At 37.4% G+C, this 26,056-nt stretch overlaps 1 protein-coding gene across 2 annotated transcripts in view; it reads right to left on the reverse strand.

Annotated features, from left to right (window-relative positions):
- The window catches only part of MGAT5 (alpha-1,6-mannosylglycoprotein 6-beta-N-acetylglucosaminyltransferase), a 76,309-nt gene extending 54,372 nt beyond the window's left edge, over window positions 1-21,937 (reverse strand). For both annotated transcript variants that reach the window (XM_018078900.3, XM_008922006.4), the window contains exons 1-4: window positions 21,546-21,937; window positions 17,439-17,606; window positions 4,191-4,267; window positions 2,609-2,698 (exon numbers count right to left, since the gene is read on the reverse strand). In XM_018078900.3, coding sequence (XP_017934389.1) covers window positions 2,609-2,698; window positions 4,191-4,267; window positions 17,439-17,606; window positions 21,546-21,783 — 573 coding nt within the window. In that variant the 5' untranslated portion in view covers window positions 21,784-21,937. The remainder of the gene's footprint in view (window positions 1-2,608; window positions 2,699-4,190; window positions 4,268-17,438; window positions 17,607-21,545) is intronic.
- Between the last annotated feature and the right edge of the window lie 4,119 nt (window positions 21,938-26,056).

Consider the following 26,056-nt stretch of genomic DNA (forward strand, 5'->3'; position numbering starts at 1 on the left):
ACTTGTGCAGGCTCTTCAGAAGAGAACACTTGGGACAGCCTGAACTTTCACAATGCTATTTCTATTTTGCAAACACACATGGTAGAAACTTAACAAGGGCACATGACTGATACCCGAAGGCTGGGTTTTATTCCCACCATTTGTTTCTAAAGCTTAACATAAACTGTGGGCAAGTTACTTTGTGCCTCTGTGGTTCTGACCCATATTACACACCAAAATACCATATTTTGGGCTCCATTGTTTACAAGTTTAAAATTGCATAACAAAGAGTACTAGATGAGCATAATGTAATACCCTAACTGAACTGCTTCAGAAGGAAAAGGTAGATCCAAAAGAGTATGACAGAGCACAGACACTTGTCACACTAGATGGTAGAGCAAAAGTAGACATATGCACGATTTGATGTACGTTTTGTCTTTTCAAACTGAGGTTGTGCAGAATTTGATGCATAGATTGCCTTTTCAAACTCAGCATGCACACACACAACCATCTCACTCCTGTACTGTAACCCTGAAGTAAAAAAAGAAAAATCTTAAGAGTAATATCCTTTCCAGTACCCTAATGCATTTTAATATTTTAAATCAGCAGTTTTGACTTGAGAGCTCTGTAGACACATTTATCATTCAGCTCTGCAACCATACTATAAACTGTCAACTCTTCATCACTGTCCACTTTGACAAATTACTCTAGCAACAGCATTTCCAAGTTATCCCTAGCAGCCAACACACCTCATAAATCCATATCATTGTGGTGTTATTAGAATTTCATTTCACGCTTGCATTCGCAAACATTTAAGCTTTCAACCTCTGCTGCTGGGCATTAATCATTAAATTAATCATAGGATTAAGAATGCCAAATTTAAACTCAAGGTTAATAACATGCTCACCCAATATTAGTTTTACATTCTGTCATAAGAAAACACTTTACAAAAAAAAAGGACAGGACCTTTGTCTGGAGTTGCCAAATATGCACAGACTAATTGCACTGTTGTTCCTTCACGAAATGAAAAGTTGCCCAAATTTAATATTGCTGCTAACGAAAAAATTCAAATCCCGAGACCCTGGAAAAAACAACCATTTGGCCTCTGTAAGTCTGCTCACATTTGGCCATGAAAGATCAATTATGAAAAAGCTAACAGCATTGACTGAGTTTTCAAAACTGATGATCAGAGAAGATTGTTGTGTAAAAAACTGTGGTTTAACAGAAATACAAATAATAAATGTCATTGAAGAATGTTAGATTCTCTCATTCAGTTGAAATATATCTTCATTTTTAAGATATATCTGCATTAAAAACATGAAGCACCTGCTGGTTGACAGAATACTAATGACCAAACATAACTCTGCTAATGCAAAAACAAGACCTTCTAGCAGAAGACTTAGATGAACCTCAGATGATTATGAAACCATATCTCTAACTTCTATGATAAATAACAAGATAAATAATATAGTCATCCTGTATCTTTTCCTTCTCTAGCTTCACAGCCCATGAATAAATCAACACTTGGTACTGGAAATGCAATGAGTCAAAACTGTGATTCAACCCAGCCTTTTTCATGTCTTCAGATACATGTTTTGGAAATGCATTTAACTATTGCAGCTGCAAGCAATGCCATCAAAAGTTCAATGACAGTCAACTGAGTAAATTAACAGCAACTGCTTTCATTACAACTGAGTTACTTATTATAATAGACTTACTGTTTTAATCTCAGATATATAATTTAAAAAACCAGCCTCACACTGCCAATCCTGCAGAAACTAGGAAATTAATATTAGTTTTCAATTCTGCAGCCACATTGGCTCTTGCAGTTCTTTACAAGCAGTAATCCACTAGATATCAATACTAGCCATAAGATCAGTTGCTGTAAGTTATTGAAATTTTACTAATAAGAAAGAGGAGGCCAAGCGATCAAATACACTTCACTGCTTCCGGCACACACACTCCAAGACAGTAATAGAGCAAGTAACAATTAACAAAATTCATTCTTGGAAAACAAGTGTTGCTCAGGAAATAGAGAGAAACCCAGCAGGATAAGCACCCTACTCCACTGTGGACACGACAGCTTTGGTTCTGATAGATACTTCAGCCAATATACTGCAACTTCACTCAAAAACTCGATGTTCAGGGGTTTTTGTTTTCTCCTAACAGATCCTGCAATTCACAGTCTCCAAGCAGGAAGAGGCCATGCTGCTTAGGACAATTTACCAACTAGTTCCACTTTCCAAATTTTACATTCCAAATGCCTTCCCTAAAATGCCTCCCTATTAGTACCTCAGAAGCTACATTGAAATCAACAGAAAAAGTGTTCAAAGGCAAAGATCTAAGACTGAGCTTCATATTTGGGTTTAACAGAACACCTAGTGGGGACTCCCTGGAGAGTTGCTGCTTACATCACTTCAGTTACAAACATTAGAATTCTCCAGGCTAGAAACCCCTGGAGAGCTTATGAATAATAGCAATGCATGTCATAATAATTCTGTTTTAATAAGTTTTTCCTCTTCATAGAGTTTTTCTGAAGAAAATTAAGATTTCGTTTGAGAAAAGTACAGTTACCAAAACTTTGAAGGCAATATGATGTTCCCCTTCTGCAGATTAAAAGACTACTGACCTCACTGAGGTAAATAAAAAAGGAGCACGTGGACCCATCTACACCATAACTTGCATAACAGGGATCAGATCGCCACATATCTTTCATCCACTGCAACAGAACAAAAAACACAGTCTGTTAGGTTTAAGTACAATGAAATAACTTTCACACCAAACTCAGGAATAACAGAGGAAGTTGAAAGCGACTATAAACAACCAGATAAAAATTAAAAAATTACAAAATAACGAAAAAGGGATTTTATTAATATTTTGTAGCATGCTGCATCTCTGCTTTCAGTTACACTGGGGAAGCAACAGCATAGCAGATGTGAGCACAGTTTATACAAACTGATAACCAGGCAAGCAGAGACAAATATCAAAAGGAGAATATAATCGAGATCCAGGCACATGACTGTGGTTGCATTGTGAGTGTTCCCCATGATACACTCACTCTAGAATTTAACAGATCATTTTAGTTACCAAGATCGAAATCTGCCCGATTCTGCCAGGAATATGCCATTTCAGCAGAAGCAAGTCATTAATTGCAATTCATATTTTTATATTCAAATAATGCAAGACATAGCCACTATGTGGCCAGTTTGTCAAAACAGATTGAAACACAGACCAGAGATTCAAAACATACAGATTTTTTTAAAAATATCACAGTCAAAGAATTTTATTTAGAGAAATAAAGGTAACATAATTTCACAAATACTTTGGTAGTTAAGTAATTTTACTATTGTACCTCACTAGGCATAGAATCACAAAATGGTTTGGGTTGGAAGGGACCTTAAAGACCACCTTGTTCCAACCCCCCCCTGCCAGGGGTAAGGACACCTTCCACTAGACCAGGTTGCTCCAAGTCCCATCCAACCTGGCCTTGGACACTTCCAGGGATGTGACACCCACAACAATAAAGCAGTATCCTTACATTTGAAATGTATCTTGGGGAAAAAAACTCCAAACACTCCATCTCTGCAAGTTTGGTGGGGGTTGGTTGTTTGTTTTTCTTGGGGGGGGTGGTGCGTTTTTTGGTTGTTTGGGTTTTTTTCTCTTTCCAACCAAAGTCTGATGGCTTTGGATATTTAGCCTTTCCAAACACATTATTACTAAAATATAGGATTTATGTAGAACCCACTGTGAATCCCAGAGTTCTGGCTGCACAGTTAGGGCAAAGAGAGGAAAGAAGTGTAAACCTACGTCTTACTGAAACAGAGAAAGGGTTGGAGTGAGAGACCCACAGAATCACAATCCTGGGGTGGGGGAATGTCAAATTACTCATCATGGGGAAAAAAACAGGGCTTGTAAAAAAGGAGAAGTTTCTGAATGACAAGATATAATTCAAATAATAAGGCATTTCAATAAATAATATAGCATTTTATTATGATATGGCAACTTTTTCCTGTCTTAGGAGGATGTCATTTTATTTCTCTGCAGTAGTAGTATCAAAGGCTTGAGGTAAGCAATGCTGTAGTGACATATACTCCTAAAGATCCTGTTTTTAGACTCAGTTGTTCTTGCTTTATGTCACCAAGTAGTGATCTCTTGCAGCATATGTTCAATTTTTAACAGAAGACATATAAGATTCAAACCAGTTCACTTACCCTTATTTTCCCTTCACAGTGAGGAAAACCATCCATAGGAGGCAATTCACACTGCTCTTGGGCTCCATTTATGAGATCTAAAAAAAACACAGACCATAACTGAATTTCATTTTACAGTTCTGACAGATAGCCTAATGAATCCTGCCTTTTATTTTCACCAATCCACAATCCAGACTGACTGAAGGGTCCTACTGTGTAATATTTGTTATAACATTAAATTTGTGCTTCTTTTTGACTATAGAAGAAAATGGTTGCGCACATTTCAACTCTAACTTGAAGTAAAAGTGCTGAATTACAAAAACTGATCTATGAAAACTTAAAAATTAAGCTAATCCATACTGAGAATAACAAGAAGAAAATATCTTTCTAATCAAAGTGTGCTTAAAACTACTAATTGCAACAATTTGTTTTGAATTGTCAAATACTTATAAGATGTATATTGTTCTTAAATATAAAAACTAGTTTTTCAAGTTCTGTTATCATTTTATCAAATACCAATGATCCAAAACTTGGATCATTGATATGATATATATATGACCCAATTAATAAATGTTGCAATATGATCTAATTTTACAACTGAGTAGCACTACATCACATCTCATAAGAAATATTTCCTATGGTCTCCCATGATTTTTTTCATTCTAGATCACTGCCAAACATTAAAGAGTATAATATACAGCAACACTTCTAGCTCATGAGCCAAGGAAAAAACAGCAGTTTTAAAGGACATTACTACATTAACTCCAGGAAGGGACTTTCTTCTTAGAAGAACCCTATAATTCAGGTCTTTAAGGCAAGAAAAACTATTACCACAGTGGAGAGATTCTTGCCAAAGGCAGTGGAGTATAAGGTTTTCAATTTAGGTAGTTCATCCCACAGTTATCTATATTATACCTGCATAATTTCTTGCTTTTCCCATGGGCAAGAATCAAGATCATTAAAGCCAGACAGCCATCAATCTAAGAACACTTCATGCTATGGTAAAAGTGCATGATTTTATGCACAATATGCTAATTAGAAAGCCCAGAAGAAAATAAAAAAAAAGCTGCAGTATTAGAACGGAGTAGCAGCAAGAGCAGTGGATAAAAGTTAGAATGTTGCATTATAGTATTATACACAAAAAACCACCACCTGGTCTAGCAGCACATAGGTTTTTCTGCATAGAGTTTTGCACATAGTTTCTTTTTTTTTTTTTGTACACAATTTCTTTTAAAGATAAAACTTGAAATGTGAGTTGCAAAATTGAGTTGATGAGAAAAAGAAGAATCATGCCAGGAAGGTGACACTTCCTTGGCAGTCTCTGCAGCAGGAGCAGTTTCACAAACTGAGCTGTACTGCCAATGACAATAGCACTGAAGGAAAGTAGTCTGTATGATGACTTTGTAATTTCAAATCAATAAGCACTTTCAAAATATTTTCTCTGTCTTCTTATCCTTGTGGGATTCTTGCAGACTAGACCATTGACATCTAAGGCTCTGATTTCTGCTCTGAGTAAGAACATACAGAGCATGCATACAGATAGCAGCAATTTAAAAGTATGCTCTCAAGTCAGTCAGTGCAGCTACATAAGAATGGGACTTTTTGTGGATTTTTTCTTTCTTAATATTTTTTTAATACAAACTCATTGGCCTGAATGCAAAGTAAGAGCTTTATGTAAGGCATGTCAAATTCAAAATTTCCAAAATAAAAAAAGACATCTGAAATCTATGATACATCAGAGATGCAGCTCAACTACAGGGAAAGTTCAACTTTCAGCATCATATTGAATTTAGGGCTGAAAATGCTGAACGGCTGGGTACAGCTTGCCAACAGGAATGATCCATCAATTTTGCCATTTAAAATAAAAAAAATTCTTCTGTCTCAAGCTAATTATGCTATCATAAGATGGCTTTCTACTTCAAAAGGTTACTCAAGGAAACTCTCTCTTCTTCTGAAGTCCTTTTAAGTATAACTTTTTATTTTACAGCATTCAGTGCCAAGTACCATGTTGCATTTAAATGGTATCCCCTGGTCTGTCAAAGAAAGAAAGGACAGAGAAAAAAATACAATCCCTCATTTTTGGTAGATGCACAACTGTAGTCTACCTGTTTGCTTTTGTCCTGCATAAACAGGTTTTCTGCATCCAAGTGTGTTTTTGTAGATGGGGAGTGATCTGTGCTACTGTTTATTGCTCACGAGGGATCACTGTATGTGCAAGATCTACTTGCAAGAACAAAAACTGCCCTCTTCCAACAGTCACATATTGCAGGAGCCACATACTTCCAACAGCTCCCATCAGCTGCTGTATCTGTATGTACCACATACAGATACTTTTCAAGCAGAAAGCCAACCCTCCCAGTTCCTGTCCATTCCAAGAGGTAAAAAAGAAGAGACAGACATTTTTGTCAGCACAAGCTGCAGATTTTTCCAGGTTTCTGGTCTCCCCTGTGGCCAGCAGTACTAAGTCTTTTCAACAGCAGCCCCACTCTTGCTCTTCCATTGGGATGACTTACAGACAAACAGCATATTGATCTCTCTGTGATAATCTGTATGTACAGATTGTACAGAACACTAATGCCCACCTCTATCACTTCTAACCATGTTGAAATACTAATGTCTCCAATAGTACTATCAAGAGTACCTGACAGATTTCCCCTCCTTGCCAGCAAAAGTAAACACTGCTAGGATTCACCTTCCTCAAAAATGTTAGTCTTTTTTCCAACATAGTCCACAGAGTATGAAGATGCTTTACACGCTCACCAGCTCCCCACTCCATCTTCCCATTCAGCCTTACTACGGATCTATATCCCAAACACCTACATCAACTTTCACTTGCTTCATTCACAGCTACTAATCAGATAATAGCATAGTGAAGGCAATTCTATAAAGCTTAAATATAAACTGTAACATGAAACAATTTACATAAAGTATTATCCAGAGCAGAACAAAATGTAGCAATATATGCATACAAGAGGAAACGAATGTGAAAGAACAGGAGAAGGAACAGAGAAATGCAACTCTGTTCCATCTGACTACTCCCTAGAGAAGCAGCCTTTCCTTTGTATCTCTTCACAGGAAGCCAGCTGATGCAATCAGACTGGAAACACATCTACATCAAGGACTGCTGTCCAAAGCAACCGCTGCCTGCAGAAATGGGCAAGTCAGAACTGGTTTCCACACATAAGACTTAGAATTCAATGCAGAACTCTGAATTCACTAGTGAATAATTTTGATGGTTCCAGTCAACTACTACTTGCACTGAAGTCGTACCCTTTCTTCTTGAACACAGTTAGTGACAGTTCCAGGTTGAGAAACACCCCTCCCAACTTTTCTTTTCTTTTTAATGATCAGAACCTGCACGAAGAATTACATTTCTGCTCCTCTTGCTGCTCACTACTAACTAGGCAATAAGTGTGTGCTGGAGCCTGTTGGTAACAGGCTACCAAGCCTGTGGGCAACAAAAAGGCTCTTTTTCCATCCTCACTAAGCTAACTGATCTGAATTGTAGTTATAAACAAAGGAACCATCCTTTTAAAATTTCTGAAGTCAAGGACACTGTGACCAGTCTCTTAAAATACAAACTCATAGCTACAAACCAACAACCAAGTCCAGCTTACCCTCATCAAACCCTGCTGCACAGCTGGAGCAGCAGAAGCAGCGATGGTTGGACAGCACTGCCTGGCATGTCTTGAGCTTAGTGTGGGACCACACCGACACATCAGCTCACTCCCTTTTTCATGCACAGGTTTCAGCCATCCACACTAACTAGTAGTTGGCTCTTCTTAAACAGGAATCCAGGAGATGAACAAATCTTGCATATCTCACAGACAGCTAGGACCAAGCTCAACCAGATATCAGCAATTTATACTTCTAAATGGATTACAAAGACAAGAGAGATGAAGAGTGGAACCCTGGAGATGCAGATCTACACACCAGGATCTTTCAAAACATGAAAAGCCAAGTATTAAAATACAAGTCAAGACTTCAGAGTTTTTCATCATTTGGACATAACAAAAACCTCAAACACTAATAATTTCTAAAAATTCTTATTTAAAGGTCTGGATAGATGTATTATGCTGTTAGCAAATTCATGTTGGATAGTCTTTTCCTGAAGGGGAAAAATACATTATTAAGCCAGACATTAAAGTGACTTTTGTTGGAAAAGAGTATTTGAGAAACCACAAGGATTTTTATCCTTAATTAGGATTTATGTAATTTAAAATGCAAGTTCTGAGATCTCTTTTCCCAGCCAAAACTTAGAACTTACAGCCAAAAATGTTAGATATATAGCAACTATCAAGTCAGTACAAAGCAACAGCAGTTAATACACACACATTTTTCTCTTTAAACTTCATGTGAGCCACGATATTAATTTCTATTTTACAGACACCTGTTTTCGAAGTCATGAGCAGCTTATCTCCTCTTGACTGCTGTTATGCAAAGACATAATTATTAGACATTTATCTCATACGATGTTACATTAAAAAACAACGCACTGATAAATTGAAAACACTAATGTATGTTATAAGTCTAAGAGCATGCAGTTGTTACAGATAATGCTGGAAAAACTGAAAAATATTAATAAAACACCAACCTACCGCAGATTTAAAACAACCTCTTTAAATACTGTGCACTGTTTGTGAGGTTCTGGGATGTTTAAAATATAACTAACAAACTCAATCCCCATGTTTAGAAGGGAGCCATATGTTCACTTCACAAATGATGTACAGCTTTGCATCAGACATTGTTAGTGCACAGCAGGTGAACCTGAACTTGTGAACAATCATCAGTTATTTCAGTGCAAAGTCTGGCACGTCAGCATGAACAACACAGCAGATTTCAGCTAAGCCACCTAACCCTGCATGGGAAAAGATGCTTCTTCCTTGTTGCTCAATATGAGCAACTACACCTGCTAGAGCCCCAGCCCTTTGACATTGCTCTCTCTAAACACCAGTTCACAGGTACAGGTCTTCATTGTCTCTTGTAATTAAACTCCATGTCCATAGGGGGTTTTTTTAGTGAAGGTCTACAACACCCAGATGAGAATTATGTGGTTAAAAGCACAGTACGTGACAAGGAATTGATTTTTTGTTTGCTTCCAAGTTACTCTTTAACAAAACAATAAAAATGAGCAGTAGTGAGTGCTGCACACATATTTTATCCCTTTCCTATATTGCACATTCTTCAAATAAAGTGCTTTGTAGCAGGCTAAAAAATTCTGCCTCAATTTTCTCCATCAGACAGTTAGGAAGTCTAGAAATATTCCACTAAGACAGTAAGCTGAATAAGAGTTATAATTAGTCACTCAGCAATGACTGCTGTTTGATAGGTACTCCGTTTGTCATAAAAGTTTTAAAATAGTGATATTAGTTAAAACAAATGAAAAGGCTGCAATACTGCTGAAGCTGCAGGTTGTGACACCAGAAGCCCACCTACTCTGCTAAGGCCCAACCAGCATTCTTTAAAGAATGGAAATATATTAAGAATATAACATGAAACAAAAATTGATATACTTCAGAACTTTGAGGCTAAAACTCAGATTTTTGGACTAGTGGAAAAAAGCACATTAGAGTATCTTTTGATGACACATAGCACAGGTTATAGATCAAATCAAAAGTGTTGCCATCAGCAGATCTCACAAAAATCAGGAACCTCCTTAGTATTACAAGGTCAGAGTAATCATATCCATTCAAACCTATTTGAAAAATTTTATCTCTGTTCTTCTTCTGGGTTTTGATCATTACACGTAAGTACTACTCTTACTTTAATTAATGAAATGCTTCTCTTGCTTCTATCTCAGTTCTTAAATCTTGTATCTATGGTTAGACATAGACTGTAGTTAAGGCTAGTTTAGTTTGTGTAAGGTCTCCTTTCCCTTTTCCCACTAATTAACACATTCTCAATTCAATTCACATTTTTTATCTCCAGCTGGTAAGATTTCTTTTAAGAGAGAATTTGCAGTGTGAGCTGAAAGCACTAACAACATATTCAATGAAATGAGCTAAAGGTTTCAAGACTTTTAAATGCAGAGCACAAAATGCTTTCTACTAACATTTTAGAAACTTCAGTAGCAAAGCATTGGTATGATTTAAAGAAAATTAACTTTTCTACTGCTAGTCCATCCTCACACTTGCTGTGCTCCATTAACGCCACTGAAATCAATGCAGTGTTAGGAGAATTCAAGTTGTAGTCAAGTGGTTAATCAAAATGCAGCCCAGGGGACCACTAACAGCCCCCTCCAGCATCAGTAATACAGCTTTGCACTGCAGTGGAAAACATTCACGTGTGGTCTTCTGCACAGCCACTACACTGTGCTGTGACAGCCAGGTTTGAAAGCACACAAATCTCTCCACCTCCACACTACTGCTTTTGTGGGAGGCAGACAGCACAATGGGAAAAACTTCTTAGTATTATATACAGTGGGGGAAAAGAATATAAGGCATAAGGCACAATAAACATGAGTCAAAGCAAAGCATCACCTTGAGAAAGCTGCAATTTTGGCTACTAGAGCCAGTGCAGCCCCACACCCTCTTACACCTGGTACACACTGATACTCTGTGGGGACAGCCAGTTTGTTTTCTAAGGCACAACACACCATGTTAACTAAAAGCCTACTGTAGTCCTCAAGATAGGAGGGTAGCTTTGAAAATTAAAATAGTATGCAGTATCTTAGCTCTTTTTAGTCTAGTGTGTCTCTGCAAGTACAGGACTATGTTGTAAGTGTGGTTGCAGACTGTTAAAACTAACAAGGCTGTTATATATGTAACAAAATTCATCACAGACCATGGAAACAAATCCTCTCATCATGAGGTTACCCAAGTCTTCCCCCCAAAACCTAAAAGGCTTCAGTGGGGCAGCTCCAAGTTTTTAAGAATAAGGACATGGAAACACCACAACAAAGGTCCTTCTCACCATATAACGTTAAATAAAAACCCCCTTCTTGCAGCACTGCCAAAGCTGTCTTGTCAGCCTGCCTTGCCACATATTCACGAAGGATGCCAGATATCTGACAGACATCCAAGCCATCATGTCTTAAATGACAAGTATATACTGAAGTCTGCATCCTAATGAGTGACTTTAAAGATGTTAAGACTAAAGTTGTTAAAAGAGAACTCAACAGCCAACATAGCAGAAGAAGTTAATGTGTAAGGCGAAAAAGCTGTGGGAACTTTGAACAGATATAGCAAAAAAATTCTCCCTCACTGAGCAGTGCTACACACAGGAACTTGACACTGAACTGCTGTTAGTTTTAGCAAGAGCTTTCCAAGCACCAGCTATATACAAGGGGAGGATTTAACCTGAACCTCCACTTGCTCATTTTTATGGGATCAGAGACACAATTAAAATCCTTCGAAGTGACCCTTTTCCAGGCAAATGAACACTTTGTAAACAACCTGTCTGGCACAGTTTTCAGTGCAATTATACTATCTGAGGCATTAGATGGTCATGCTTATAAAAAATTTAGCTTTTCACTGAACAAGCACAGTAGAGTGATGACAGCGCCCTCAGAGCACCTTGGCCCCTGCTTTAAATCAATATTTGTATTTTTAAAAAACTATTTTGCAAAATGTACTTTAAGAATTAATACCACTATTATTTAGCAATGTTTTAAAGCCTGAGGAATAGAAACAGTTTCTTTTAGTTTGCTTAAATGAAGTTTTTCCATAGCTGCTGGAACATAGCAAGAGTTCACAATTCAGAAAAACACTCCACCAACCACCTAAAACAAACCTAACCCACAACACACAAACCCCATACCTCCTGTTTACCAAAGAAATTCTCATGAAGAAAACAGAGGGCTGATTCTCTGACCATGTTTGTGCAAGCAGATTGCCCCATCTGATGAAATACATGAAATATGCTAGTGCAATTCTGTCCCACAAATATCAAGGATTTCTTTCATAGTTGAATAGCACAACTGTTATAACCCAAGTTGCCAAAACCAAACTGATCTTGTGCCTGTCACAGGGAACCAAAGATGCAGCTACAACAGTAGCAGCTGTGTAGCCAAGCTCTGCTTGAAAGTGCAATGGTTTCACATTTCCTCATTTCCATTTAATCATCTCCACAACAGCAACTCTGAGGGTGTCAAATGTGGCTGTGCCTCAAAGCTTCCTGTTCTAAAGGCTGATGAAAACTCTTATCTGCTAGACACCCAAGGTTTAGATTAATACTTTCCTGTGTGGTATGGGAATATATTACCTCCCACAAATGCAAGAAGGATGGCTATCAAATATCTCAGAAGCTTTTCAGATGTAACTGGGATAAATAGAGAAAAGAGTGAAGGAAAGAAGATTTTATTGCTTTCAAAACAAATCAGCCGATGCCTCATAAGCGCCTTCACAATTCACTCTTTCATAAACGAAATGGAGGTTCTGAAAAAGCAGTTGAAAATTGTCAGTATCAAAACCACCATATTGTTTGATCTTTTTGCCGAGGGAAGAAGAAAAAGCAAAATACGGTTATGATTTTACATATGGATCTAAAGAGGAAAAAACAAAAAGTAACACCTAACCTCCCACTCAAGCTACCCAAATGCTCACAGCTTTGCTTTTGAACATAATCTATGCAGCCTCACCCTCTAGCACAGGTCCCATTCTCAGCTCCTTTAGGACTAGGATTAAAGACACTTATGATACTCAGGGCTCATGCTGTATTATCCTTTCATACAACCCAAAAGAGAAGAGAAGCTGTTTTGCTCTTGGGCTTCCCTTAATGAAAGATTCCACAAAACTAACTTCAGAGGAAGAACTAGGTGCAGTACTACACTAAAAAAACATTGAACCTAAACACAGTGAGGATATGAATGCACACTACAGTCTACATATACATAGCCATTAGATTGAGAGTCACAAAATCATAGAGTGGTTTGGGTTGGAAGGGACCTTAGAGATCATCTAGTTCCAATCCCCCTGCCATGGGTGGGGACATCTTCCACCAGGCCAGGTTGCTTCAATCCCCTTCCTCCAGGGATGGGGTGTTCACAGTCTCCTGCGCAACCTGTGCCTGTGCCTCCCTACTCAAAGAATTTCTTCCTAATATCTAACCTAAACCCACCCTCCTCTTGTCCTGTCACTCCATGCCCTTGCGAGAAGTCCCTCTCCATCTCTCTTGTAAGCCCCCTCTAGGTACTGGAAGGGGCTCTAAGGTCTCCCCAGAGCCTCTTCTTCTCCAGGTTGGACAGCCCCAGTCTCTCAGCCTGTCTTCATTAGGAGAGCTGTTCCAGCCTTGTGATCAAAACTCAAAAATGAATCAAAAGAAAGTTCGAGTTCCCCTACTTCAGAGACAGTTAAGTTACAGTCTTTGCTAAATCCTCAGCAATTCCTCCTACCAACTGTTATCACCTTCTTATCATGAATGAGCTAATCCAGATGGATTTTCTGCAGATCCTTTTATCTGCCAAAAACTCTCCACACCACCACAGAGTGGTATTTTCCATGGCAGATTTCACCACTACTGTCTCAGTTTCTACATCACACTTGATAGCTAGAGGTGGAACAATTTAAAAAAAAAAAAAAACAAACTCAAACCACTTTTCTCCATGTCTCACCAAAAAAGGAGTATAACTGTTGAAGAGACCTTTGTAAAGTAATGAATACCTTGATTTCCAAGCAGCCGTTAAATTTTAAATAATCATATTCTTAAAATGCCTGCATGTCTGCCTGAAGTACAATTATAAATCTTGGTCAAATAATATATTTTTCTTATGGTAGGTAATCTCTAAATACTAACATATCTCAAGTTTCAGTATAGTAATGAAGAGGCTACTCTACTGAAAGAAAATTTCATGGGCTCTGTAGCAAGTAATACCTATCCCATAAATTGCTCATTCAGGCTACAGTGGTCAAAGCACAGGCTAAAAACTATCAAAACTGTTTTAAAGAAGTCAAAATATTTCTATTAGGCTGTTACAAGGCACAAATAACCATGATGGCTACTGTTTGGCCAGAGATTCTGGCCAACTTCTGGCTATATGAATAATTCAAAACAAAGACATTTTTTCCAAACTGCTAAATAGTTTGATTATTTCCCATGCCACTGCCAGTGCCTCCTTTTTCTTTTGCTGTCAGGCTCTTTCAGAGAAGTTATTGCTCGTTCCTTCAAGAAGTAATTTATAATGGATTATAAACTCCAGGTAAGAACATGTCCCAGACTAACACTGGATCTCCCTAAATTTCGTGGCTCCCATTGCCTTATACAGTGAAGACTACACCCTCTTTTGTTGAATGAACAGCATTAAAAAAAAAAAGTAAATCTTTGCTGGTTTATTAACTTCTATACTTGCAGAGAGGCTTTGGAAGGAGAAATGTTGACTAATCATCATAATCTCTGTTCTTTCCTAGTTTGCAGATGAGGACTACTTTTTCTTTTGTAAAAGTGTTATTAACACTGAAAATACACAATGAAGAAAAGCTCATGGTATATTCAGATTGAGCAGGCTGGCCTGCCACCGTAATATTTTTCTTATAATTTAAAACTATGTTTTGCTCTTGGGTTTGTCATAATCAGCAGCGAGGAAAAATACTTACACCATAACCACCTTCTTATTTTATCACTTTTATCTACTCGGGTAGTATGTAACACAGTAAACTTTACACAAGGTCAGTGAGGACAAAATGCAGATCTTTGGAGGATTTGTGACTCCAGTATTTACTACCAAGGTTTACAAGCAGTGTCAATAGATTTTAGAGTGAGTTCAAGCCTGCATGAAGCTCCATTTATTTCAGAAAGGCTTTCCATAGGTAAAGGGACATGCTTATACAGATTATATAATCAGAGGTCTCAGTCTACTGTGACAGCTCAATCAAAAAAAAAAATAAATGCATGAAGTAGCTCTGCTGGAAGCAGGACTCTTGTAGGAAAGTCTGCTAATGACACTGCACTGTTGCACTGATGAATGAGGCTATTAAATGCTTAATTTACTTCAGAGGTTAAAGAAAAAAAGAGAAAAGATTTGCAAAAAATATAAACTCAAGAAGTCTTTAAAAAGTTACCAGAATTATCAAACATGATGCTACTAGGATGCTTCATAAATTCTACTGTTGTCCAGAGAAGAAGAGCAAAATTATTAACAATAGCTACCATGAATCTGTCTAAAGTCGGCATTAAAGTACTACAGCTGGTAAAGAGAGGAAGGGTAATCCTTACATGCCTGATTTCTGTGATCACAGCATAACAGCTGAATGCTACAAAGAAAACAATGGAAGTATGGTGTATTTGTATACATACATGTTTCAGATCCAGGAAAATTACAAACTGTTGGGTAACAAAATGCCTTTACTACAATTTTCAGACTACCTCAATTGCTCTAGCACAAGGAAAAAAAGGATGTTTTCGAAATATTACAGACAAAACCAACACTGCAACTGGTATTGTAATCACAATATACTCATCTAGCTTATTTTCTGAAAAATTCCTTCCTAAGAGAGAAGATATTTATATTATGATTATACTGGGATCATATGGCTTCTAGAGTTTGCTGTCAGGAAACTACTATCAAGGCAGAAGTAGAAACAAGTCTTTCATTTCCTTTTGGCTGCCTCTGGTCAGAGTAATTGCAACTGATTGCTTCAAATGGATGAAGAGTAGGCACTTGACACAAGATTAGATTCAAGCTCTACTCTAACCATTGGTACTATCCAGCCTGGAGATACCTGAACAGTAACATCATCTAGTCATCAGAACAATACGCTAACTGAAACTTAAGAAACTGTTACCTAAAGGTTTTTCTGTTGTTGCTGTTTAATATTTTCTTCAGACACTTTAAACTCAGTGTACCAAGAATCAAAGGTAAAAACCTGAACCTCTAATAAGACGAATCGTGTTCTTTGTCACAGAGCAAGCCTCAGGCAGCAAAAAGCTATGCAAACACTGCAAACTGAAAACTCCTAGCAGGCTCCAGAACTGTGAATCTAGCCAACTCCAAGAAAAACAAACAAAATTAAAATCACCCTAAGAACTGATGAAAGATGTTTCCTCTAGTCAGACAAGAACAATGAACCTTTGCCTACAAATGTTAAAGCAACAATATGAGTATGTATCTTCCAATTATCTGCAAATCTGTTGAAATAACAGCATCAAGGCTCTCTTTTGTCCAGCTACAAAAAGAAAACATACAGGGATGTTTCTCATTTTATATATAGCCCAGAAACTATAACAATGCTGTACTCCCTCACCTTCCATCATAGTGGAATATTTTCCAGCAAAGACTTTGTGCTCTATGTCTTGTGGCAGCAACATGGCTCAGCCTATTAGTAACCTGCAGGTGCTACACCTCTTCAGCTACTTCTTCCTAATCTGCCCTCACTTTAACTAAGACAAGAGAGACGGGGCAGAAGGAAAGGTACCACAAGGCAAGCTGTAGTAAAACACACGTGCAAAGGGCTGTTGCAAATTCCTATAAGCATATTTTTACTACATGGCAAGAGAGACACAAAGGGCAGGGCATTACCCTACCAAAAGGTACCATTTGTTTCTCTGTTTTGGCAGATTTAAGTAGGTAACATCCTCTTAACAGAAACATATATTTTTACAGGAAAACCAAGCACGGGCATGACTTAGGAGCACAGTTATCAACCTATTTACCAAGTCGCCCTAACTCTTGTGCTCTGTTCCCTTTTTGGGACTGCAAAGTCATTAGCAGAGCAGACTCAGACCTTCCTACTAGTCAGGATTCTCAGAATCTGTTTAGACTTGGTGGCAAAACAAAACAGTCCATTCACTGAAGACAAAATTAGTGACTTCAAATGACATGTCAAAACATGTTTTTATTTAAGATGAAGGTACCAGGTAGGCAGTCTCTCTGTATCAAATCCTAAGAGCCATTAAGCACTGTAGGGAAGTACATTTTTAAATCATGACCAGTAACAAATATAATTAATGTTTTCTTTCAGTTAATAACCAACAAAGTGCATGTGGTAGAATTTCACAGCAGATTCATACCAACTCAAATAGTTGGGCTTAGAGAGAAAACATCTGCCCATTTTCATCGTTCTAAAGTGAAACCACTTAAAGCACGAAACATCTACTATAAACAGGTGGACTGTACCCCTATGGCAGAGAATTTGATTTTCTTCATGTGTTCAAGTTACCACAGAAGAAAGTCTTCCTCTGAGCTTGGACTTTAGATTGATGTTGATAAAGGCTAGACTTCGAATTTCGTTTTCTAAGACATTCCACGTACTTAACACTGAAAAATCATGTTATGGACAAGAGAGAAAAATATAGATTAAATAGACCATAAATACTTTTAGTAATTGTCATACCCACCTGCTACATTAAGCTTTTCAACTGCTCCTAAGCTGGGAGCAGAAGTAGTAGTATTGTTGGTAGAGTTTGCTCCTGTTCCATTAAGGACAAGATTTTCCACCTTGGACTCCAGCTTCCCAATGCGCTGCAAGATATTATCCAACAGGACAGCAAGAGTCTTCTTCAAATCTGCAAAGGAAAATGAAAAGTTAAATTGCTTAATAATGCAATGCACACTTGTCAGACAGGATCAAAAAACAGATACAAGAACGAGACTAGATTATATATAAACTCTTCCTCAGTGCAAATCTTTGCCCTTAGCAGTTCTGTGCACTCACGTTCCTTACCTTGTTCAGCTTCACATACAAGTTTCCCTGGATGTGGAACTTGCTGTCCATTTTATAAAGCACATTGGAACTCATATGGATATCTGTGTTCAAGGTGAAGTGTGCTCCCTCATGGAGACACACATAGGAACAGAAAAATGCATGTTTTGTAATAGCTCAAGCAATAAGAAGCTGCTTAAATAATAACGAGTCTACACCTAAATCCATATTCAAGCACTATCAGAGGAACAGTCAGTTCTTCAGTCACCTGGGAACTAAAATCTCTGTTCCAAAAGGGATAGCTTTGAGCCCCAGTTCAAAAACCTTCTCCTGCATCTCCTCCACATAACCAGCTTCTGCACTGGCAAAACATCCAAACACAGTTAAGTTCAACCTTTCTGTCCTATTCACAAAACAAAAACCAGTTGTTTCTTTTCTTCAGTCTCTTGGTGATAGCCTCTATTTGGTCTGACAGCACTTCCTTGGTGTGCAAAGCAATAAACAATAACAGGAGTTTGCACATCAAACAACAACACAGAAAGAGCTCTCTGATATTTTTTCTTTTGCTTTTATTTTGTTCAGATTCCTTGAAGGAACACAGAGAGTTTGGCAAGCTAAAAGAACTGTGGGCAAGAGGAGAAAACTAGACCACTATCAGAGTAAACTGTATAATTATAATGGCAACAAGCCAAGATGCTGAAAGTATTGTTCTTTTTTCATTTACCCTTGTAAAGATTAAAGAATTTGGCATGAGGAATTTACATTAGTTTCCCATTTAATTACATAAAATAATTACATGTGTATACATATAATACATTTTCTGGTTTCCAGAACTTTAGAATCAAATAACTTTCTGATCTGTAACAGAAAATTTCTCCATACACATGAAGAGATTCCATTGTTTCTACATCAGTTGTATTTTTGCCACATTTATTTTGTGCTTCTTCTTTTTTTTAATTTTTCCCATGACTATCTCAACTCTTGTGCAAAAGACAGAGTAAATAACAAAACACTATTACTTTCAGAAAGCTTATAATTCTTTTTTCCTAATGAAAGGAGAGTTATATTTATTCCAGGGAACTATAAAGTAGGTCTTTTTCTTTATAACTCTGTGCTTTCCTTTGTCCTGTAAAGATCAGGAGGGGGAATCTGAAGCATTAGTCATCTGGACTGTTTTAAAGGGGGTTCAGAAGTCATTTCATGGCATAGTGTGCAGAAGAAAAGGAAAGAATGGACTTAACATGAATAAAACCAGAGTACAGAAGGATGGAAAAAAGTCTAGGAAAAAAAGTGGTAAAAATAATTCAGGAAACGGAGAGGAAGAAACATAGCATACATAAAGGCAGATACAGATCATAGAGACAAAAATGGCTAAAAATTATTATTTTTTAACTCTTAATACCAAAAAACTGATATGAGAGACTGCTTGGCAGAACAAAAAGGCAAGTGGAGGCTAGTTTGAGGAGAGGTGGGCAGAAGCACAGATTCACAAAAATTTTTGTAAAAAAAAAATGTTTAACTGCTATAAAAAAGAATCTAATTTTCACTGTGTATATCTGGACTATAAATTTTAAAAGAAAAGTGTTTCATCCACCTACCTGACAGGTGAATATATGGTAGAATGAAAAAGTGAGAAAGTAAACAAGCTGTGCAACCACAATTAAGGAATGGCTAAAAAACCTTTTGGGTAGGTAAAAGCAGCCAAATCAAGTAAACATTAAACTTATTCTTGAACATGGAAATCACAGCTGTGCTTACTTAAAGAAACCAGAGGATAATATTAAAAGAAATAAAAAGGCTAATTTAGCAAGAGCATTAATTTTTATAAAACAGTAAAGCAATCTCTACCAATTTTTATTAACATCAGTCATTAATGTGTTTATTCCTGAACAGCTAACCTGATCATTTGCTAGCAACAAACTATTTGGTATGCCAAACAGGAAAAAATAACTTACTTATTAAGTAATTACCTTACTCAGATTCATAAAGTATTATTTAATACGGTGTTATTGACTCACCACAGTGAGCCTGTAATATTTTAAATAAATACATTACCATTATTTTGCATCTTTCCAAACTACTTTGTTGAAAATGTTAAGTTTGGCCAGGTGTTGAAGTCTTTAGTCTTGGCCACGGACTTGAAATTTCTACACAAAACTTAGCTTTACCTTCACAGAAGTGTTACAAAGTTATTTTACCTGCTTTCAAATGCAGTTTAACTTCTCCTGGGGAACTTGACCACTGTCTGGCAGCAAATCAACTTATTCTTTAGTGGGATTTGGAACAGGAAATGAGTGCCTCAGGCAACGAGCTGCAGGGGGAACTTAGCTTAAGGATATCCTGAACCCTCAGACCTCACTCAGGCACATATTAATGCAGTTACCTTTCAACACCTGGAGCCAGATTGTTTGGGGTTTGTTGCTGCCTTTTTTCTTCTTCAATTCACCTACCATCCAGCAGCCTTACACAATAACAGGACACTGGTGATGGCTATAAAGCAGTCAGAGTTTTGTTTTAAACCCATGCACACAATCCCCTAGGGACCTCTACTTGCTTGCAGGTCTTCAATCCAAATATTGATCTAGTACCACTCTATTTTGCTTGTGTTGCTTTGTAAGACTACAATGCCAGCATAGTTCAACTTGCAGTCACAAATCAGGAGTTACAGAGCAAGGCTGTTATTCAAGCGATGAAGCAACACAATTGTTAGCAATGTTTGGGATAATAATCTCAGCCTTACAGGTAACCAAATGCACACAAACTCCAAAAACTCACTTTTTAGAAGAAAAAAAGAGGTAACAGAAACAAGATATGGAGAGAACTTCCCAGCAAGATATTTTCACTGCATGCACCAAAAGGTAAAGAGCATTAAGAGAAAACTAGAGAAAAATGTGCAGCTATTATCTGTTGCACCCTAGTCTATATTCTTTGTCCAAGCATACAAAAACATCTATCCAATTTCTTCAGAGCTGAATATTAAGGCAACTATAAAAGGAAACAAACCTAGATCATTAATTAACCTAGATCAAACAAACCTAGATCATTAGCTTTCCCCACAGAAAGAACATAGGTAAGTAGGAAAGAAAGTGAGTCTAAAAAATGTTAAACCTGTAAGGTGCATGATGTGATCTTATCAGATTGAAAAAGGGGCTACATCTAACCTGAAATTGGATTATATTTTTATTTTGATAATATTTTCTGGTAATATGCTTTGTTCTTTTCTACTTGCTTTATCTCACACGTGCAAACTTAACTCTCGTGTACAAACTGGAAGAGAATAAGCATTAAAATCTACTGCTGAACAAAGCACTCAAAGTTCTCTGTCCTGAGGCAAATAGGATATCTTTAAGCCTAATTTAAGATTATACCAGATATAAACTTAAACATTAAGTAAATTGACTGAACACAAAAGTGAAATAGGGAAGAAGAAATAAACATAGCAGGTCTCTATCCACAGGGAATTTCTTAGATCACTGACACGAAAACTGAAAAGCCTTGCAAGTTTCTCAAGAACATCAAAAAAGTTTTTTAAAATGAAGTTCTAACAAATAACCTAAGGCATACTGGATATAGCTACTAGATAGATGTAAAAAAAATTAGCAGACAGCTTCATTTCCAAGTGACTAGAAATGTAAAATTTGTCCTATTTCATACTTGTAAGGGAAGACCACTTTCTCCATCTGTACAGAAAATCCACAGGGCAAAGAACTGTCAATTGAGCAGCATTATGAAGTAAAATATGTGGACAACTTAGGAAAAAAGCCTTAATCAGATTATCATGTCATTTAGAGAACACACTTACCGTATGCTGTCACTGTCCCCACGTAAGGTCCATCAACCACATTTTTATTTTCTTCAGCTAATGCTTTGATATATCTTTTGCTGAGATCCAAAATTTGCTCACGCAGGACTGAACTGCTTTCATGTTGTGTTTGCTGCTGAATAGTAAAATGCAGAAGCATCATTCCCCAAATAAAACCAAAAGTCACCAGAAAAAAGCCGAGTTTCTGAGAGGATAGCTTCCATGGAGAGAATGCCATGATTCCCAACAGCTTCACACAGTTACTACAAAGGTTCCTAAATCATGAAGCCAAACAGCAAGTTCATGGTCCAGGTATATAAATATCACAGAGCAGGACTCGAGTCTTATTCCAACTCCTTTGTCAATGCATATCCGTGTTTCAGATCCATCCTGTCGCAAGGAGAAAGAAAAGAAGCATAGTTACCACAACTGAAGTTTTCACTAGCCATACGAGGTCCTCCCTGTAACTGGTAGAAAACAGGAGCAGACAATATGCTGGCTTTGTAAATGTTTAATTTGCATGTCTCATCATTGTAGTGTACTAGCCAGAGCACAAAGAGGATGAGAAAAGCCCTGGAAAGACAACAAAGCAGGAGGGATGTGCCTGAGCAGGTGTGGAACACGCCACAGGATCTGGATCAAATTCAGTGCTTGAAGCAGTCTCTAAGCTGAATTCCAAGGTAAGGCTGCTATTACATACTTAGTTTTGTGTGTGTATGCAAAACTCTGTGATGGTGCCAGTGCAGCAATTTAAGACAATTCTCAATGTAATTCAGTTCTCAGAAAACAAGTAATTTTAGCTGGCAGTGACACTGCTCGGAGTTCCTGGCAAGGGCTATGGCATATGGCTAGATAGGTGATCAGGAAATCAGACTCCCTCAGGGGTAAAGAGGAAAAAAGAAATCTACATTATTTAAGCCAATACGCTCTCCTGGTTTACACTGCAAGCAGGCAGAAGGCTGGAATAATCTCTTGCTCCTGTGTGGCCCCTGCCATGCATTGTTACTCCTTATTCATAAAACATAGTCCAATGACTCTGCCCTTTGCAATTAGACTGAAAACACAAACGTCCGAATGCTACAACACATCTTGTGTACGTAAACTAATATTCTCAGAGCTCTTCACACACTAGGTAAAAAGAATTGTAGTAAGAGCCTTCAAGACACAGTAGGACCATCTTTTCATGGGAAACTCAAATTTAAAGCCTGGCAGAAACAACCCAAAGGCAAGGAAAGGTCTGTGATAAGGGCTAGAGGCAGGGTCCTTAGCTGAAAGCCACGAGAAGAAAGGTAATTAAAAGGCAATTAAGTGTAACCTATCATGTTAGAACACAGATTTGGTAAAATGTTATCCTTTTAACTTCATAATGCTCCCAGACAGGATTAGAGAACATAATGTTCCCTTCCATTCTGCACTTGCATAGATAATGCAGATGCTGCTCTGTTTTAATAGGATAATTACACAGATGCCTGCTAGCAGTGCTCCCTGTTTGTTAAAATTCCCTTCGGATCTTCTGCTTCCAGTTGAACCAGGAGTTCTGCAGAGGGACAGGAACACTTTTGGAGCACTTATCTTCCAACATGTCCTGTGTGTGCCCGTTTCACACACCCGATGGATGGTAGAAGTGAATGTACATTACCCAGTAGACTAAAAGCAGGCAAGGGAGAGACTGTCCCATGCATTTACATTGCTAAAAGAACAATCTGCAGCTGTCTTTTGCTTAAGGAGGAATGGTGCAGAGAAATTAATTCCAAGTACAGTGAAAACTGTTATAAAGCCCTCAAGTTGACTTTTTCCACACTTAGAATATCTCAACAAAGAAAATGAACGGTCTCAAGAGAGAAAATGAAGGACTCCATTAATGCTGCTCTCCATAAACCAGTTAATTTTCCAAGAAATGGCAGAGGGAAGTTTTACTTCTTTATGTTTTATTTAACCATAGCTTTGGGATATTCTTGGGTTGACTGAATAGTTATGTCATTAAAAACTGAATGTTTTACTATTCTTTTGCAATATCTGGTGTGATAAAATATAGAAAATTCCATAGTTTAAAACAACATCAAAACTTTAAAAATAAATCCAAAATATTCAAGACAAACTCCCACAATTACTTAATTTCAAGTAAGAACTGACAGCATCCTCTATGGCAATAAGATCTGTGGTTAAACAGTCAATATTTCTTCCCCAGTTATGAGTTGTTTGTGAAGTGGAAAACACTGAATAAGAAAGTAAACCTATCACCACCACATTTTAACAGACAAATGCTAATGACTTTTTATGACTAGTTGTTTAGGGGAAAAAACCTCTGAACATAATTAACATTAAAAACAGAAATTAAAAAATGCAAGTATTTCACAGTCTTCTTTTTAAAGTTTTAGAACAGAAACAAGGATGGTATAAGGAACAGTGTATATAACACTGAACTATGAGAATGATCTACTTAAATAGAGCTGCTGACTTTTTTATTCCATTTATTGACAGAAACATACATTTTAAATCCACTCAAAAACTGTAACAAGGTCGACAGCAAACGTTAAAGTACTGCTCTAAGAAAAGACTTTAATTAATTAATAGATGGAAGACTGGCCCCCAGTATTTCAACAAACAAACAAATCCCCAAAAAACCAAACCCAAACACCACCAACCAGCTTTACTTTTTCCTTAAGCAATTCCAGTGGTCAGCAACTCAATGAATGCCCAACGACATGTACTTAACTAATTAAGTTTACAGCACTGCTGGTGGTCAAGGTGATTTGTGAAGTGCACAGCAGAATCTCTGTGCTTCCCAGAGCTTCCATGGCCGGCTGCACTGACTTGGGTATATGTTTAACCCTAGGTTTGACAGCTGTCAAGGTCTGCAACACAACTATTCCACAGCTAATGATTACCACATACTTCTAATGACTCATTATTTGGTACCTAAGTGGACAGTGGACAGAAGATATCAAGGGGTTATGTGGAATTCTAGAAGACAGCAGCACAGAAATGTCTCTTTTTATTTCTGTTTTGACAGGAAATTAATAACTGAGCTGACCAAGAGTTGAAGCAATAAGCACATCTTTGTCTACTACAATCACTGATAGATTTTGACTGACAAGTTATCTCTCTGCTCATACCAAGCAAGCCATTCCCAACTTAAGGCAGTAGAGTATTTCCCTCATTCTCCCTCTTGCCTTATAAATGTTCCCAAAGGAGCCAATCCTGTTAACTACTAAGGCCTTTTCCTAGTCTAGTCTCCAAAATGCACAATCGGAGTCATATTTAAAGAGAATATGGAAGCACATATTTCTTCATTCCTCTAAATAATGAAAGGTGCTCTTTTTTGCCACCCCCACTCCCTTTGTCTTAAGCTTTGGAAAGATGTGGTCTCACTCTAAGTATATCTCTTGACATAATTCCAGCACCCTCTGGAAACTGGATGTTATAGTTGGGAGGTTGGTTGTGAAACCGTTAGGAAGATAACTGCTCCTGACTTAATCAGAGCAGCTAAATGTACCAAAACCAAACACCAAGCGTGAAAAACACAAACACACCAAAGTTAAAAGATATATAAGGCAAGAATATCTTTAATAAACATGTCTGTTATGTCCTCAAATTCAACTCTAACCACCAAAATCTCACCACAACTGAAACAACATGATGGCATGATGGGGAGAGAGGGCAAGGTTGTTGTTTGGGCTTTTTGGGGGTTGTTTTGGTGTTTTGTTTTCAACACAGACTAACTACATCTTCTGCGAAAAACATACAACAATTTAAAACACAACTGCCCCTGCCCTGGACAAAAATGATTAGCAGATTTCCTTGGAAAGGGGCTAAACTTACACCCATTTACATAGGCATAAAAATGTTAAAGTACTAAAAGTACTATTAGAGTGCTTCATTAAAAACACATTTTTTCCTGTTCTATGTTTAATGAAACGCTGTTCAACAGCTGGTCATTTCATTAGTTAGAGAGGATAACATTACCATGCTGATGTCATCACAACAAAAGAACCCTCACACTATTTAAAAATCAACTCAGATAAGTATCCCAATGCTAAAGTAATCCATACATGAGGGATGCAAACCACACATTTCTCGGCATTTTAAGACTTTGCTATTTAATTTTTTTAACGCTTAAAATAGAGTACAAACAGTTAATCTTCATGTGAACAGATTTTGGTGACATATATCCATGTATTCCTCTTCACTTTTAAAAAAGGAAAATTAATCATCTACAAGAGATTAAGCAAAGTCTCTTTTTAAGTATGTACATATACACAGCTTGATGCTCTCTGTCCAATCTGTACCTATATTAGAAACGGTACTTACTCAGGGTAAGCTCAGAACACCACTATCCTCAGGATTAAATTGTTCATCAGTTGAATGCAGTGCTCATGACTAGCTACATAGTTATAAAACCTTAATTGTCTGCAGCCAAAACAGAAGCTTTTGCACCCATAAAAGCAACAGCTTGAATCATACTTAATTATTAGTTTGTTATGAACTCAAACATAAGCAACCTTACACAG

Source organism: Manacus vitellinus, unplaced genomic scaffold (assembly GCF_001715985.3).
Source record: "Manacus vitellinus isolate BGI_N305 unplaced genomic scaffold, ASM171598v3 scaffold_43_pilon, whole genome shotgun sequence".
Taxonomy (NCBI): Eukaryota; Metazoa; Chordata; class Aves; order Passeriformes; family Pipridae; genus Manacus; species Manacus vitellinus.